Here is a 15,524-nt window from a genome sequence, read left to right as displayed (position 1 = left end):
TGATTCATGAGATAGGTAAACCTGGATTATAAACCTCAACTTGCTGTTGAGCAGGTGTCCTGAGTTCTCTGAACTTTTAAGTTTCTTCCTCTAGAAAGTGGAGATAATAATCCTGTTATTCTACTCTTAATCCTATTATTCTATTCAGTTGGAGGAGTTCCTGACACATAAGTAATCACTGTCACTTTCTTAACTCCTACATCAGATGTATGTGTCCAACTCTACTAATGGCACATGGCTTGCGACTGACTTTCAGATCTGCCACCACATTACCCAAAGAAGGACATAGGGGGTCCAAGTTCCTCTAAGACCACTGATACTAGTGCTACTAACCAGGCTCTAGGCAGCCTTCCATATGCTACTGTTTATCTCTTATATATCCCATACTCACTGGGGTACAGGAGGTGGGAAAGGGTATTACCAAGGCAGTTAAGGGAAGAACTTCACCCTTAAGGGCATTTGGCTGGAAAGGTAAAGGCCAGCTACCCAATAGCTCTAGAATCTAGATAGAATAGCAGGGTTACTTAAGAGAAAAAAAACACATGCCAAACTAATTTATCAATGGTCCCAATTTACCTGCTATTGGGATGATGTATTACCACGGATTCCTCAAAATTAATCTATTCAGTAAGAGGACACAAAGTACCTGGAGCTTCAGAAGAAAGAGGGGTAAACCTGGGCTGCACTAAATCCTGCAGAGAGGGTTGTGTGGGCCACCCCAATCACTGTGGCAGGTCCCCACTTACCTAGACACCACCATGACCCTTTTGTACCTGTGGAAGCTGTTCAACCTGTCTTCAGACCCAGCCAAGAATTCCCCCTTCCACTGTCTTCACAGCCAATTCCCACTTACTTCTCACTTCTCCCTCTCATGGCCACATCCGGACACAAACAATGCCCAGTGACTTTTCATTCTGGCTCTTCCAAAACAGATCCCTGTGAGGGGTGGGGAAAGGGACTCCACTGAAAGGGAAGGTGGGACAGGGGTTCCAGATGCCCCCACCCCTGCTCTTATCAACTGGAAAGCTCTGTGGATGAGTTCATCAGATATATATATCTCATCACACCTCTGAGATTCTCTTGAAGATGGATTTCTGTACCCTCTCCTACTGCATGAGCTAGTCCAACCTTCTGAATTTGTAGACATGAAGCAAGGAAAAGTGACAGTCCCACAACCAGGTGAAATTGGAGGCAGATGGAGAATGACAGTAGGACTCCCTGTCCAGTGCTCAGCCTGCTATTCCCATACTCTCTACTTGCATTTCAAGAAGTCAAATACATCTGCTGATGCCCCTGCCCACACAGCTGTGTGTCAAGTGCCATAGGGAAATACCTAGAAAGGCAGAGGAGTTCCCAGTATTCAGAAATCAGATGTGATTGTTCAGCTGATAGGACCATCCTGCATGTCTGGGAGACTGGGGAGAAACTGATAGGACAGCGCCTGCCAAGGATAGCAAGGATAATAATTAGCACAAATGCTTATGTAACACAGAGGAAAGTCTGGCACATGGAGGTGCTAAGTATATATGTTAGAATATATTAACTGTTAACATCCTATATGGCACAGATGCTGTGAGAAAACAGAGGTTCTGAGAAGTAACTTGCTGAAACTCAAACTTCTAATAAGGGGCAGGATTCAAACCCTGCCCCAGAGCCTATCTCTGTTCTTCCTGCTACATCCAATCTGCCCTTGCAGGGTAAACAAAGAGTAGCACAGCTCCTCTCCCCAGGATCCACATAAAGTTCTTTCTCCCTTGCTTTACAGTAACCTGAGGGATGATATAGCTGAACCACTTCACCTGAAAATACAGGTCCTACCCACCTGATTCTATTTATTGTGAGGACTAAAGGAGACCATGTATTATTAAGTCACCTAGCATAGGCCCTCTCATGAAAAGTACAAAATAAGGGGGAAGGGTAAGGAAACTTCCCTTTTTGAATTCTTTAAAGATATCGCAGTCATCTCTGAACTTCACTGAGGAAGAGATGGGAAAGCAAAGTTCAAGGATACTAAATTTTTTCTATTTCCAAAAGCAATGCTTATCTTAGGATCCTAGAGCGGCTGAGATTTAGGGAAAGCAAGTGCTCTGGACACAAGCCCACCCTCTCATTGAGAAAGATGGAGAGGTCAATGATTGAGTGATCCAAAGAATCCCAGGACATGCTCTGTCCTGGAAGACTAGAAAAGAAGTAGATTAATCTAGAAAAGATGTTTACCAAATGTAAAAAGATGCTGCGCAAATTTTTCTCTAATCACATGACCAAAACAACAATAAACTTAGAACTTGTTAGGACATGAAAGGCTCTGTGGGGCACTGTCAAGGATGGAGGGCTCCTACCCCAAATCCTAAAGAGAGGCAGAAATCCTTAACCCGGAAAAAGCCACGTCCTGCTCTGTAACCTCTAGAATGAGGCTGAACCCTCCCAAGGGAAACAAAGATGAGGCAGAAAGAGCAAGCAAAAGGACACAGCACAAAGCCCTGCGATTACAAAGTAATAACTGACTGTTGGTGACATTTTTAGTGTCACATTATGATGAAGCTGTTATCACAGGAACACCTTATCACACACAGACACCCTCCACTCAGGGCATAACGAGAGAAAAGGTAAAAAAGTGAGACGGGGCTGAGGAGTACTTACAAAACACCTCACAAGATGCAAAGTCCCATTCCTTGGCGGCCCCTATTTTCTGCAAACTGAGTCCTGGAAGCGGGTAACAGGTCTGGGACGGGGGTTCTGAAGCGAGCCTCCAAGGAGCCGCTCCTGCTGGGCTAGCAGGTGAGCCCAAGCAGCCCATCTGGGGAACACATTCGCTGCCTGCCTGAACGCCAAGAGGGTCCCAGAAGGGGCTCGGAGTACAGATCTGGTGCTTCTCTAGGGAAGGGGTGAAATGCTCCGGCCTGGACGGGAAAGGTGCGGGTGCAGGGGGCTCACCTCTGTGGCGAGTTGGGAGGGCTCCCCGGGGTGGGGCTGCGTCACAGGAGCCCCGGAGCTGCAGCCCCGGACACTGGACCGCACGAGCCGCTCCAGCATCCGGGACACGGGCCTCGCCGCCATGAAGCCTGCCCGCGGGGAGCCCCTCGGCGGTGGCCGGCCACGGAGCGCTCTAGCCCCGGCCTCCGCTGCCTGGGTCGTCCGGGAGAGGGCGGCGCCCGCGCAGCCAATCGGCGAGGGCGCCGCGCGGCCTTCTGGGAGCTGTAGTCCTCTTGTCCCCCCCTTTGCCGGGGCAGGGTGCTCTTTCTTGGGCAGAAGCGTCAACTCCAGGGTAACAGCAAAGCTCTTTTTGTCCAGCCTTCTCTGGTCCTGAATTTAGAACGTGCTGTGACAGGTGGAAAGCGCTATAGTCAGGGTAGGAAGAGGGCCAGGAGAAAAGGGCACTGCCTTGGGTGCAGGATTTAAGGGAGTGCCAGTAAAACTCAATTACTAAGGTCAAATTTCAGTGCTGTATTGCGAAAATTCAAAGTTAATGCAAAAACAAACAAACAAAACCCACCAACCATGAAATATTGAATTTTACACAAAAACGAGACCGATCTTACAGCTGGAGGACTCGCCTCACTCACTTCTATCCTCCTTCAAAGAAGAAATAGGTAGACATTCGGGAAAGAAAATAGGATTTTAATCCACGAGTTCTGCATATTTATTCAGGCCTGTCTTGCCCTAAGCCAGTCTCTCTTCCAGGCCTGTTATTCCCACAAATTCCTGGGAAATTTATAAATCTACCACTGCATTGTTAATTCGTCCCCCAACAATTAGATTAAGCAAAGAGGTACCACATCTTTTTTTTTTTTTTTCTTTTTTTGGGTATAGGGGTTTGAACTCAGGGGCACTCAACCATTGAGTCACATCCCCAGCTCTATTTTATTTTTATTTAGAGACAGGGTCTCACCGAGTTGCTTAGCACCTCGCTTTTGCTGAGGGTGGCTTTGAATTTATAATCCTCCCGTCTCAGGCTCTTGAGCCGCTGGGATTACAGGCATTGGACACCTTGCCTTGCAAGGTACCACGTCTGGTTGAACCTATAATTGAGGGAACTTTCTGGTGCTATTGATCATGTAACAAATACCATATCAACCTAAGAATTCTGAGGTTGACCAGACCACCAAGACACTATCTTGAAATGACCAGACTGATACCATTCCTATATAACCTTTCCATACCCACTCCTCACCCAGTTTCCTTTAAAAGAAGAACTAGGAAACCCCTCTCCCATCGAAGGCATCTCTGACATTCAGGATAGCCCTATTCTCCCTTAAATGTCTATTTCTTGCTTTACCACCCAAATCATCTCTTTTCAGATCTCTCTCCCTCTCCCTTGAATTTGTATCTACTTTCCTAAATAAACCTACCTTTGGATAGTGCTAAAATTCTTTTCTGTTATGTATGTCAAGAACCCCGCTGCTCCAGAGTCAAATTTACCCTTCTCTCCCAAAATTCTTCTGACCCTTCTTAGGAGACACCTTTTCCTATCATAACATCCTCTCTGCCCTAGCCCAGACTCTGGTTGTAGGACAGTCAGTTCCCTCTTTCAAGATACCCTTCTCTGATTGTGCCCACAAAGGACTCTAACAATCCTTCCCTCTTGTTTCAGAAAAGGTGTTAATAGAAGAAGTCAAAGGAGGAGTGGAAATGGCTTTTGGAATGCTTCCTACACACCAGGCACTACAGTAAACATCATTGAAGACAACAATGCTGGCATCAATGGTGTGTTCATTTTACAAGTGAGGAAACAGGCTTAGGGAGGCTTGGCAACTTTCATAAGGGCACATACCCGATAGGTGTCAGAACTGGATTTCAAATTGAGAATAATCCAACTCCAACAAGTATACACTTAAGATTCAGTATGTGTCAAAGGAAATAGTGGTGGTTTCAGAAAGTCTCTGAAAAAAAAAAGTCTTTTGAGATTTTGGATGATAATGCATACTTAATAATGAATTTAAATACTAAGCAGCATTATGCTCAAATCAGTCTGTCCCTTATATCCAAAACATAATTGCCATGGAATTGCAGAATCAAACTATCAGAACAGACTTGCTGCCAGTGTATATTAGGAAATGGCATGATGCCCGTCTCGAAGAATTGAGAGATTAGTCAGGGAGGAAAGAATAATTGACTATAACTGACTTTTACAAATGCAGACTGACTTTTACAAATGCAGAGAGGCTATCAGAAAGGTTGGGATGATTTTAGTTTTAGATTCAGGCCGAGTTTCTCATAGCAATACACAAAGTTCAGACAACACATGGTAGTAGTAGTTATGTCCAATCTGTTTGAAACTGGTGGGATAGGTCTGACAGTCTGTTTTCAAGGGGCCCGAGGACCCACAGAGGACTGATCAAACTCTGCCCACTTAAATGTATCTGAATTTTTCAGCAGAACTGAGTTGGGAGTGAGGACAGCTACCATATTTAAAATGCATGAGGCCTGAAGAACCCTCAGGAGTGTTCTCAACCTCAGGCAAGAAGGACCTCATTTTCATATAACAAAATGAACTTGATACAGCAGCAAATCCCTAGAATTTGAAGGAAGCAGAACATCTGTGTTGGTTTTTAATCAGGTCTATTAGTTTCCTGTGGCTGCTATAACAAACTACCACAAATAGTTTAAAACAGTATATTCTCTTATGGTTCTGGAGGCTAGAAGTTTGAAGTCTTAACAGAACAAAAATCAAGATATGCTGACAGGACACACTACTTCCAGGGGTTCCATTAGAGTGTTTCAGTTGCCTTTTCCTGTATCTGGAGTCACATTCCCTGGTTCATGTACCTCTCCCTCCTTCAAATAGTGTAGCATCTTCTGTGATTGCTTCCATCACATGGCCTCTTGTTTTAAGAGTATAAGAGGGAGGCTAAGGGAAATGTATCATTTTACTTAGGGTTCACTTAGGTAAGTGCTTTTATCATGAACCTTTTTGGGGGTTGAGGGATGGAAGACAGTTGGGAGCAGGGAACTGAGGATAGGGTAATGAGAGAAGTATCCCCGCTGGCCAGGGACTAGACAGACCACTAAAGGTAATTATGGTGTGTTAAATCTTTTAAATGGGTCTTCCAAGGCAATCTTATGCCTTCCAAAGGCATCCCCCATTTTTGAGCCCATAAACTGCTGCCAGCTGCAGGAAACTTTTCTAGATTCCAGCCTCTTCATCCAAATTGCAGTAGGCCCAAGGGAAGGGATAAACTCTTTAAAATGTTTTTGTCGGTGCATTATAATTATACATATTGGTGGAATTCACTTTGACACATTTATACATACATGTAATATTTTTTGCTACATTTTCACTCCCTAGTTCTCTCCCTTTCCCTCCTTTATTCCCTCCCTGTTCTTTTACTTCACGGGTCTTCATTTTTCAATGGGTGCATTATATACATAAAAGTGGAATTTGTTCTGATGTATTCAATATACAAGCACATGAGCACAATTTGGTTAATTTCATTCTGCAGTTCCTCCCCTTTCCCATCTCTCTTCCCCCCAAAGTCTCCTTTCTCTACTCCACTGTTCTCCCATTTTTGTGGATCCCCCACATACATTTTTAATTCCTTATTTATCTGTAGTTTCTGCATACGAGAGAAAATATTTGACCCTTGACTTTGAGTCTGGTTTATTTCACTTAGCAAGATGTTTTCCAGTTCCTTCCATTTACCAGCAATTGATGTAATTTCATTCTTTATGAATAAAACTCCATTGTGCATATCTGTCACATTTTCTTTATTCATTCAATCTGTTGGCAAGTACCTGGGCAGGTTTTGTAACTTGGCTACCATGAATTATGCTGCTACAAACATTGACATGCATGTATCACTATAGCGTGCCGATTTTAGTTCTCTTGGATAAGTATTGAGGAGTGAGATAGCTGAAAAGTGAATTAAACAGACATTTCCGGAAAGAAATATAAGTGGCCAATAAAAATAGGAAAAAAGGTCCAAAATTCCCAGCAATCAGGGAAATGCAAATCAAAACTACATTGAGATTTCATCTTACTCCAGTTAGAATGGCAATCATCAAGAACACACATAATAAATGCTAGCAAGGATGGGGGTGGGTAAGTATACTCATACATTGTCGGGTGGGACTGCAAATTTGCACAACCACTTTGGAAATTTCTCCACGAACTCACCTGTTATAGACACTTGGAACTCTGGTGTTGAACAAGACCTTTAAAGCTTACTCAGGTTAGTTTGTAAGATGAAATCTCTATAATATTGCAAATGTAGACACCTCTAATGCAGGTAGACTCACTGGCTTCCTGATATTCCCATCTTAAATGCTTTCCTAAAATTCTTATTTGTATTGAGCAAAAATATATCTCTTGTTGTCAACATATGGTGATTATCTTTAGGATTGATCCTTTAAGTTACCATGTGAAGGCATAAGATTGCCTTTAGGGACCCATTTCAAAGATTTAACACACTATAAACTCTAGTAGTCTGGTCTCTGGCCAATTGATAAATATTTCTCTCATTGTTCTACCACCTGTTCCCTCCCCACCTGTCTTCCATCCTTCACTTCCCAATATGGATTCGTGATTAAGTGTTGTGATAGAGATTTATTTCCACATCTCCAGGCATTAAGAGCTCACAGACCAGAAAAGGACTTTGATCTGAAGAGTCCTTGGATATGTGGTGGGGGGCGGGGAATCTAGAGACCCCTGAAATTGGATGCATAGTATTGTATATATACCTTTTTTTTCCCACGGGTTCAAAGAGGCCCAAGACTGTGCCTCCCAGATATGGGGCATCCTGGTCCAGAAATCACCCTCTGTAATTTCTTCCTGTTGCCCCTCTATTCTGCCCCTGGAGCCCTCTCTATGCCCTCTTTTGTTCAAGAGCTCTCCTCTTCACAATAGTAGCAGTTATTGACAAGCCTTGTAGACATTATGGGAATCACTGCAGCATTGTCCTCTATCTTCCCAAGTACAACCGAGTTTAAGTCCTATGGCTGATTGCTCTTTTGCAAAATGATGGCAATAGTAACTCCTTTCTCACAAGTTTTTCTGGAGCTTTGTTACCCAACAGAACCTGCAAGGGTGGAAATATTCCAAGTCTTCCTGTGGCTGTTGAGTACTCAAAATGTGACTACTGTAACCGAGGAATTGAATTTTAAATTCAAATTAATTTGTGTGTCAACAGTCGCATGTGAATACTCTCTATTGTTCACTGCTGTTCTAGAACCTGATTTCCTCCAAAAAGATGACAAATTAATCCTCCCCCGGCATCGGTTTGTAACTTGCTTATAATCAACACAGCAAGACGAAAGTGTGCTACAAGACATCTGAGTCTAGATCAGAAAAATAGGATCTAACTTCCACCTCACAACTCACCTCTAGTAATCTGTTCTCTCACTGATTAGGAGATATTTGCTCCTTATACCCCATCCATTCTCTCCCCACATGTGTAAATCTCCTAACTCTCCAAAAAGATCTAGGATGGGATTTCTGATCATTTGTCAGATTTCCCTTAAAAATTCTGCTGAGATAGTATCTTGCCAACTTGCTTAGACTGTCCTGCAACCCATGATCCTCGGTCTCAGCCTCCCACATAGCTGGGATTACAAGCACACACCACTGTGCCTGGCTGCCATCTGTTCTTGCTGGTTCCCCAAGTCAAAAATTTTCCCTTATGTCCATTGCTAATAGTGGCCATTACAACAGAGTGATATAATTCATACTTTCTGCATTATAAGCCTTTGAGGGCTGGTGCCAAATCTAAATCATCTGCAATCAGAGCACCTGGTGTGGTGTTTAATGAACTGTATGTTCCCAGTAAGTGTGCATTAAACTATGGTTTCCATATTCTTGGATTGCCACTCCAGTGAGGTGGCTGTATCAGTCAGGAGGGTCCAAATTGTACTGTTAACACTTGTAGATTTCGGCTGTTGAGGTGTTAGGGTGATTCTCTCACTTGTGTACGTGTCCAGCAAGGGCTAGCTGGGGACTTTGTTTCCCATCAGTGTTGTCATCTCTCAGGGTCCCAGGCTGATGGGGCAGTTAATATCTGCATACAACATGGATGGTTACCAAGAGGGGAAAAGAGTGGCACAGAACAAATGGCTTTAGAGCTTCTTCCTGAATTTGCCACATATTACTGTCTGAAGTATGTCACGTGGCCACATCTAATTTCAAAGGGAAAAGAAGTTTAGTCTTATCAATAGAGGAAGCAGATATTTGTGAGCAGTAAGATGAACTTGCCACAGGAGCAAATTTTCCCTCACACTCTAATGTATCATTCAGGTTCCCATTCTCCTGGACAAGGCTTGGGTTTTCTCGATCCTGTCACTCCCATTGCAGGCTGGAACAGTCATGGCAGCCTGGGTCCCTGTCAATCATAGTCCTAGCACCATGACATGCAGGGCTCAGCATTCTCTTGTTTTGAGTCTGTCAGTAAAATTAAGAACATTTCTGAAAATCTCTAATTCAGCTGTTCTCAAGCTGGATTTCCAAGGTCAAAACGATTTTCCTAATAACAGAAAGCTATTGTTTGCCATTTCCACTTTCCTGCTCTTATGACTACACAGGGGAATTTTCCAGGGGCTACAGAATGGGGCGATTCTAGATGAGGCTGCATGCAGAAGCAGAGATGAGAATCCAGCTGCCTTCTGCTAAACCGCACATTAAAGACATCTGCAAAAATTAAGTAAATGCCATTCCTAGTTTGTTTTGGAAAATAGTTATTTTAATAAAAGCATTCTGTTAATGTGTAATCGGTATTATTGGCATTTTAAATAAGTATTTTAAAGACTTCTCAGCTTTAATTTGTAGTATAGCTGTAATATAGCCAATTAATATTAAATGTTTCAAGATACCTATTGTATGATGTGTTTGCTATAGTAATTGTGTATTCTTGAAAATTCCCAAGAGCAGATTTTAAGGGTTGTTATTACAAAAAAAATGAGATAATGCAAAATGCAATATGCATTATAGCCATCCCACAATGCATATATATTTCAAAAAATATTGAATATTACAAATAATTTTTATTTTTCAATTAGATTTTAAACTAAAAAATTTGAGACAAAAAGTTTGATAATTGTTGCCTTAATACATATTCCTATGTCTTTTGGAGACCCAGAAGTATCCTAACAATGGGATTTTGTTTTGTGGAACTAAACTCAGGCATGCTCTACCACTGAGCTGCCTCCCCAACCCTTTAATTTTGAGATAGACTCGCTAAATTGCCCAGGCTGGCCTCAAACTTGTGACTCTCCTGCCTCAGCCTCTGAGTAGCTGGGATCATAGGCATATCTCACTGCATCTGGCTTAATAGTTTTTCATAACTGCTGTGTGTCCACTCATCCCTTCAAACTATTAAAATAGAGTGGAACAAATACATGCCTCTCCTCCATTCCCTAGAATCTTGGAGTGGCTTCCAGCTTTGCTAAGGAGATAACATGGGGATGATGGCTTCAGGGGTTCTTTCATGGCTGACCAGGTTCAACATGAGCCCCCTGCTGGGGAATTAGCCCTGTGTTTCACTTCCACCTTCTTGCATATAATGTCTCCCTGCCCCCCACCCCATTTAGGATTCTGATTAGAAATCAAAAACTGGTCTTCAGATTTGTTGTGAAGTCAATCATAAAAACAACAGAGCACTTGCTTATGTGTTATGATACTGTTTAGGGGGCAAGGGGTCCTTTACCATAGTCACTGAAACCATCTTTTCCCATATGAAAGAACTTGAAGAGATTAGTTCCTTGGGGTTCAAACAGTTTTTATTATAATTAGGTGATTCCTATAAGGGATCCACGGGTTCATTACAAACCATGAATACCTCAGCTCTAATTAGTTTAATTATGTGCCTAAAATAGGTAGCTGCTGAGAACATTAATAGGAAGTAGGATAGGTAGGTGTGGAAATGAGGGGGGAAGACTTAGAAGGTTCAGGGAATGCCAAGGAGGATGGGTCCCAACAGGGCCCCACAAGACAGATCTTCTAGATCTTTCTCAGCGGTCCTGTAACCCTATTATGAAACCACCCTGAACTGTTTGTCTTGCTGATCTCCTCCTGGTGTATGGTAGGTCTTCAATGAAAAGATAGGGCTTTGTTCCCTTCCCTTAAGTCGGGGCTGGACTAGGACCTCCTCCGCAAGCAAGATCCGGTTATACTGTCTGGGTCATGTGATTGATTGATAATTACTCCAATCAGCTTTAAGTGAGTGGGGAATATCCCAGAAGGTCTTCCTGCTTGTAGAACTGAACTGGCCAGAACCTGCGACTTGTCCTCCTGGAGCAGCTAGGGAGGGGCAAGCCTTTGTGGGTAGGCAAATAATGAATCAGGAAAAGCTCAGCCTTGGCAGTGGGGTGATCTGACTGCCAGTCCTCACTTGCTACAAATTTATTGCCTAATCTTGGGTCAGTTAAGTTCTCTGCTTTCCTCATATGCCAAAGGGAAAGCTGCCTGTTTTTTACCCATTTCATAATGTGGCAATTGCCAAAAACAAAACAAAAGTTTTAAAAACACAACCAAACTTGCTGTATTAAAATCCAAGATGAAACAAAGTTAAGGAAACTGTCTAGAGCCAGGCGCCGTGGCGCACTCCTGTAATCCCAGCAGCTCAGGGGGCTGAGGCAGGAGAATCGCTAGTTCAAAGCCAGCCTCAGCAATGGCGAGGTGCTAAGCAACTCAGTGAGACCCTGTGTCTAAGTAACACACAAAATAGGGTTGGGGATGTGGCTCAGTGGTCGAGTACCCCCGAGTTCAATCCCCAGGATCAAAAAAGAAAAAAAAAAACTGGTCTAAGGGTACATAGCTAGAAGTGGCAAGGCTTGAGATTGGAATCTGAAAGTCCAGCTCCAGAATCCAGCTTGAAGCACTATGCTCTGCAGGTGTCCTTGTCCCTAATTGCATTCCTGCACATAGTCCCTTTATAAAGTCTCTTCCAGTGTCCCTTTGACTCTCCCATCTTTCCTGCTGTTCTGCACAATATGCTGTTGATTTCCACAATGTCACATCATAGTTAAGAGGGGCAGAGGAATACCTAAAAAAACTAAGGTTGAGTTATAAAGAACTTTGTTTTATCAACGCCAAAGCCAAGTTTTAGGTAAATAAATTCTATTAATCTAAATGTAAAATATAATCTGATTTATTAAAAAAGAATATTATGGAGTTGAAGTGAATGAGATCAGGAGTTCAAAATTTCTCATATGAAGGCTGAGGGGCTGAGGTAAATTTTTTGAATTTAGAAGTATTTCAGAGTTTTGAAAAATCATACTGAATATTGTACATATTGAATGCATCTGTGAAAGTGGATGGACACAGCACCTATCACAGAGACTGGAAAAGCCTCAAGTAGTCAATTAAATTTTCTGGAAGAAAACATTCACACCAAGTGATATAGATAATTGTCACATTTCTCACAACTAAAACACTCAGGGTCACTCCAGGTGAATTGGGCTGCACAAAATAATCACACAGAGACAGAGATACCTTTTTCTTTGGGTCCTGTGATGGCTCCTCTGATCTTAGGGGTTCATGGAAAGAGAGAGCGAGCATTGGCTGAACCCTTTTATGGAGGAGAAGCCACTCAAATAAGGCAAGGGGTCAGACATACCTTCTGCTTCCCAGGCTGGAACAATGTCCAAGTCACCACGAAATGTAGTGATTGGTCAGAGCCTCTTGCTTCAGGACTGGAAGGCGAGGGTCATTCAGAGCGACTCCCCACAGATAATGTTTACACATAGTTCACAGCAGAAGGTCATGCCACGCTGACATTGAAGTACAGAAATGCTTTCAGTTTTTACAAGTTGTTTGGATTCTGGAATTACATCCAAAGGACTACAGTCTCAGTAATACAAAACTGAGTTAAGATAAACTTGTTTCATCAGCAAGAAAGTTGCACATTTTCTTTTTCTACTTCTAGTTCTCTCCCCAGGAAAGATCAAAGATCAAGGCTGTTTTTCTTTGGTCTTGATCTGGAAGATTTGTTTTTCCTCTGAAGACGGGTGATGGGGGCAGACCCTGCACTGTGAAACTCCTTGATGCTAAGAACTCACAGTTGCTTTGGCCACAGGGTGTGCTTCCAGAAGACTCCATCTTCTCCATGTTGCTCTGGGCTCAGAAGGCGGCCCTGCAGGGATGAACTTCATCCTATGGCTTCTGAGTTGGTGCCATGGGGAGACCTGGCAAGAGACCAGAGGGAGGAAAAGAGATGTGGGGGCATCAGGCTTACGGCTCTTTCTTTGGGTGGCTGCGTCTCTCAATGTCATTGCTTCCCTCAAGATGGTTCTCCTGGGCCTGAGACTGAGAGCTGTCCCCACAACGCAACCTACCTCAGACCTCAAGCCTCTGCAGCCGCCATACATCTCTGGCCAGCAGGGATTGCAAGGGCAGCACACCCTGGCTGGCCGTGCACCACCAGTACTGCCCATTCTGTGCCCAAGGAGCTGCAGAAGCTCAAGGCCAAGACCAGCTTCTCATCAGAGCAAATGGAGCTGCTCCCCTGGAAGTTTAAGCACCTGAGGGGAGACCAGCCCACCATTTACAAGGAGAACCTGGAGCTTAGCCAGAGCCCATTCAAAATCAGCCCCGCCTTCTTTAATAAGAATCAGTGTGAGGGGCCCAGAGGCCTGGCTGATTAGAGCCATTTTGAGGACTTCCTGTCCTTCGCATCCTAATTTCAGCCTATTGACCACCACCCTGAGCAAGGATCAGGTGGAGCCGTCTCAGGGAAGCTGAGATTTCTGTTCCACTTGTAGGACTCCATAGTGACAGCCGCATCATGCTGGAAGAATAGTGAAATGTGAAGTGTTTGAGGAACTTCTCTCTGCAATGTCCCATATTGAGAAGTGTCAGCGCGCTCCATGGCACATGGGGCCACAAAGGAAGGTGGTATGGGGCAGATGGAACCCTATCAGGTGCACGAGGGGATCACTTTTGAGAACTTCCTGAAAATCTGGCAGGGACTCGACCTCCAGACCAAGATGCACCTTGGCTTCCTTAACATGGAAACCATCGCCCTTTGCCACTGATCTGAGAGAAGCCACCGTTTGTGAGGGGACAGCCTCCACGTGGCCTGGAACAGCTGAGACCTGGTGGATAGCCTTTTGCTGCAGGTCCTATAAATAGTCAATGATCATCCACTCGTCTGTGCCCTTCAGGGCATGGTATGTGGGACTTTGCCTTTTTATTTATCTCTAACAATTTAAAAAAACAGAAGGTTAATGAAAGGAGGGGAAGATTTACTAATGAAGGGGGAGGAGGTTTGTTAATGAAGTGGGAGGAGGTTTGTTAATTAAGGGGGAGGGGAAGGTCCTCCCCACATGGCCCTGTCTCCTCCTGGATGCAGTATAGGATCCCCTCCCCTTGCTCCTTCAGCCTAGGAATGTACACCTCATGTCCCAAACAGACATTGATGTGCAATTACTACCTCCAGGAGGTCATGCTTTCCCTTGGGGGTTCCCTACACCCAGTTATCACTTTTATCTCACTTTATTAATCTCTCCCCATTTTAGTGTCCTCTGGGTCCTCACAGGACTGGCACAAAAGCCAAGATCAATTAAGAAGTGATAGCAGTTGAACCTATCTGTGTCTATAAGTTGAATTTGAATACTACTTCTAAGAAGTAATTTAATTGACACTTATGCAGAAATAGTATCATTTAAAAACCATTTGTCTATTAAGGAATGGTTTTATAGAAAAATTATGAACTCAACTTTCTCAATATGGGTAATTGATGCTACGCATCTTAAATCCTTCCTGGAACCATACAGGCATGATGTTGCAAGTCCTAGGGACTCGATGCCATGACTGTGGAAGATGTCTGGGGCTGACCTTCATCCTGCTTGGTTTTAGGGCAGGACAACAGTACTTGGACCAGGATGTACTATCCCGCATGGTCTGGGGATGGTGTCCTATCTGGGCAGTGTCTCTAACAATCACATTACATTCTTTATCACCACAAGAAATATAATGCAAGCCTGGCTCAGGGGAGGGGGTCTCTACACATGTACAGGTTACGTGAATACAAAGACTGACCAGGACTGATGTGCTAAGGGAAGGCCTCAGAAGAAAACCATTTGTGCTTCCAGAAGGCCCCCCACTCCTGGAGAGGCTCAGTAGGCCAGGGAACTTGCAACCCTTCCAAGGTGGATGGGTAGATAGCATAGGGCAGTGATTATGAGCATTAACTCTAGAGCCAGGATGCTCAGGGTCAGATGCTTTCTCCAGCGCTTACCAGATATGTGGCTCTGACAGGTGAGAATATCCCTCTATGCCTCAGTTTCTTCATAATCAAAGGGGGCAATGGTACCTTTGACTCTTGGGAGTCAGGAGAGAGGAAGGAAGCAATCATTGCCTGCTGGCACATCAACTTTCTGAGTTTTGTTCAAAAAGAAGTATCACATGATCTCACTTATATGTTGAATAATTTGAAAAATAAGTCAACTACAGAGATGGAGAATGAACTTATACATACCATGGGTAGAAAAGAGGAAATGGGAAGATGTAGATCAGAGGATACAAAATCATATACAAAATCATAGAATGGAGGATGAGCAAGTTTAGAGATTTGATTGCAACTTGAGGACTAAGGTAG

At 43.7% G+C, this 15,524-nt stretch overlaps 1 protein-coding gene and 1 pseudogene across 7 annotated transcripts in view; one reads left to right on the top strand and one right to left on the bottom strand.

Annotated features, from left to right (window-relative positions):
• Mocs1 (molybdenum cofactor synthesis 1) overlaps window positions 1-3,133 on the bottom strand; it is a 28,342-nt gene extending 25,209 nt beyond the window's left edge. The window contains exons 1-2 of one of the 7 annotated variants that reach the window (XM_058581413.1): window positions 2,935-3,062; window positions 1,334-1,441 (exon numbers count right to left, since the gene is read on the bottom strand). Coding sequence is in view for 3 of the 7 variants with exons in the window: in XM_046450736.2 (XP_046306692.1) it covers window positions 2,935-3,057 (123 nt within the window). In the remaining 4 variants the exon portion in view is untranslated. Of the gene's footprint in view, window positions 1-853; window positions 937-1,333; window positions 1,442-2,640; window positions 2,868-2,934 lie in introns of those variants that run through there. The other 6 variants (XM_058581412.1, XM_046450736.2, XM_046450737.2 and 3 more) reach the window with 6 other exon arrangements.
• On the top strand, window positions 3,056-13,959 carry LOC124096705 (calcineurin B homologous protein 3-like; annotated as a pseudogene).
• The last annotated feature ends 1,565 nt before the right edge of the window (window positions 13,960-15,524 follow it).

This window comes from Marmota monax, unplaced genomic scaffold (assembly GCF_021218885.2).
Source record: "Marmota monax isolate L192 unplaced genomic scaffold, Marmota_monax_Labrador192_F-V1.1 WCK01_AAM20220418_F8-fsc00127, whole genome shotgun sequence".
Lineage (NCBI taxonomy): Eukaryota > Metazoa > Chordata > Mammalia > Rodentia > Sciuridae > Marmota > Marmota monax.
The sequence above is the reverse complement of the archived record's forward strand: the minus strand, read 5'-3'. Positions and strand labels throughout refer to the sequence as shown.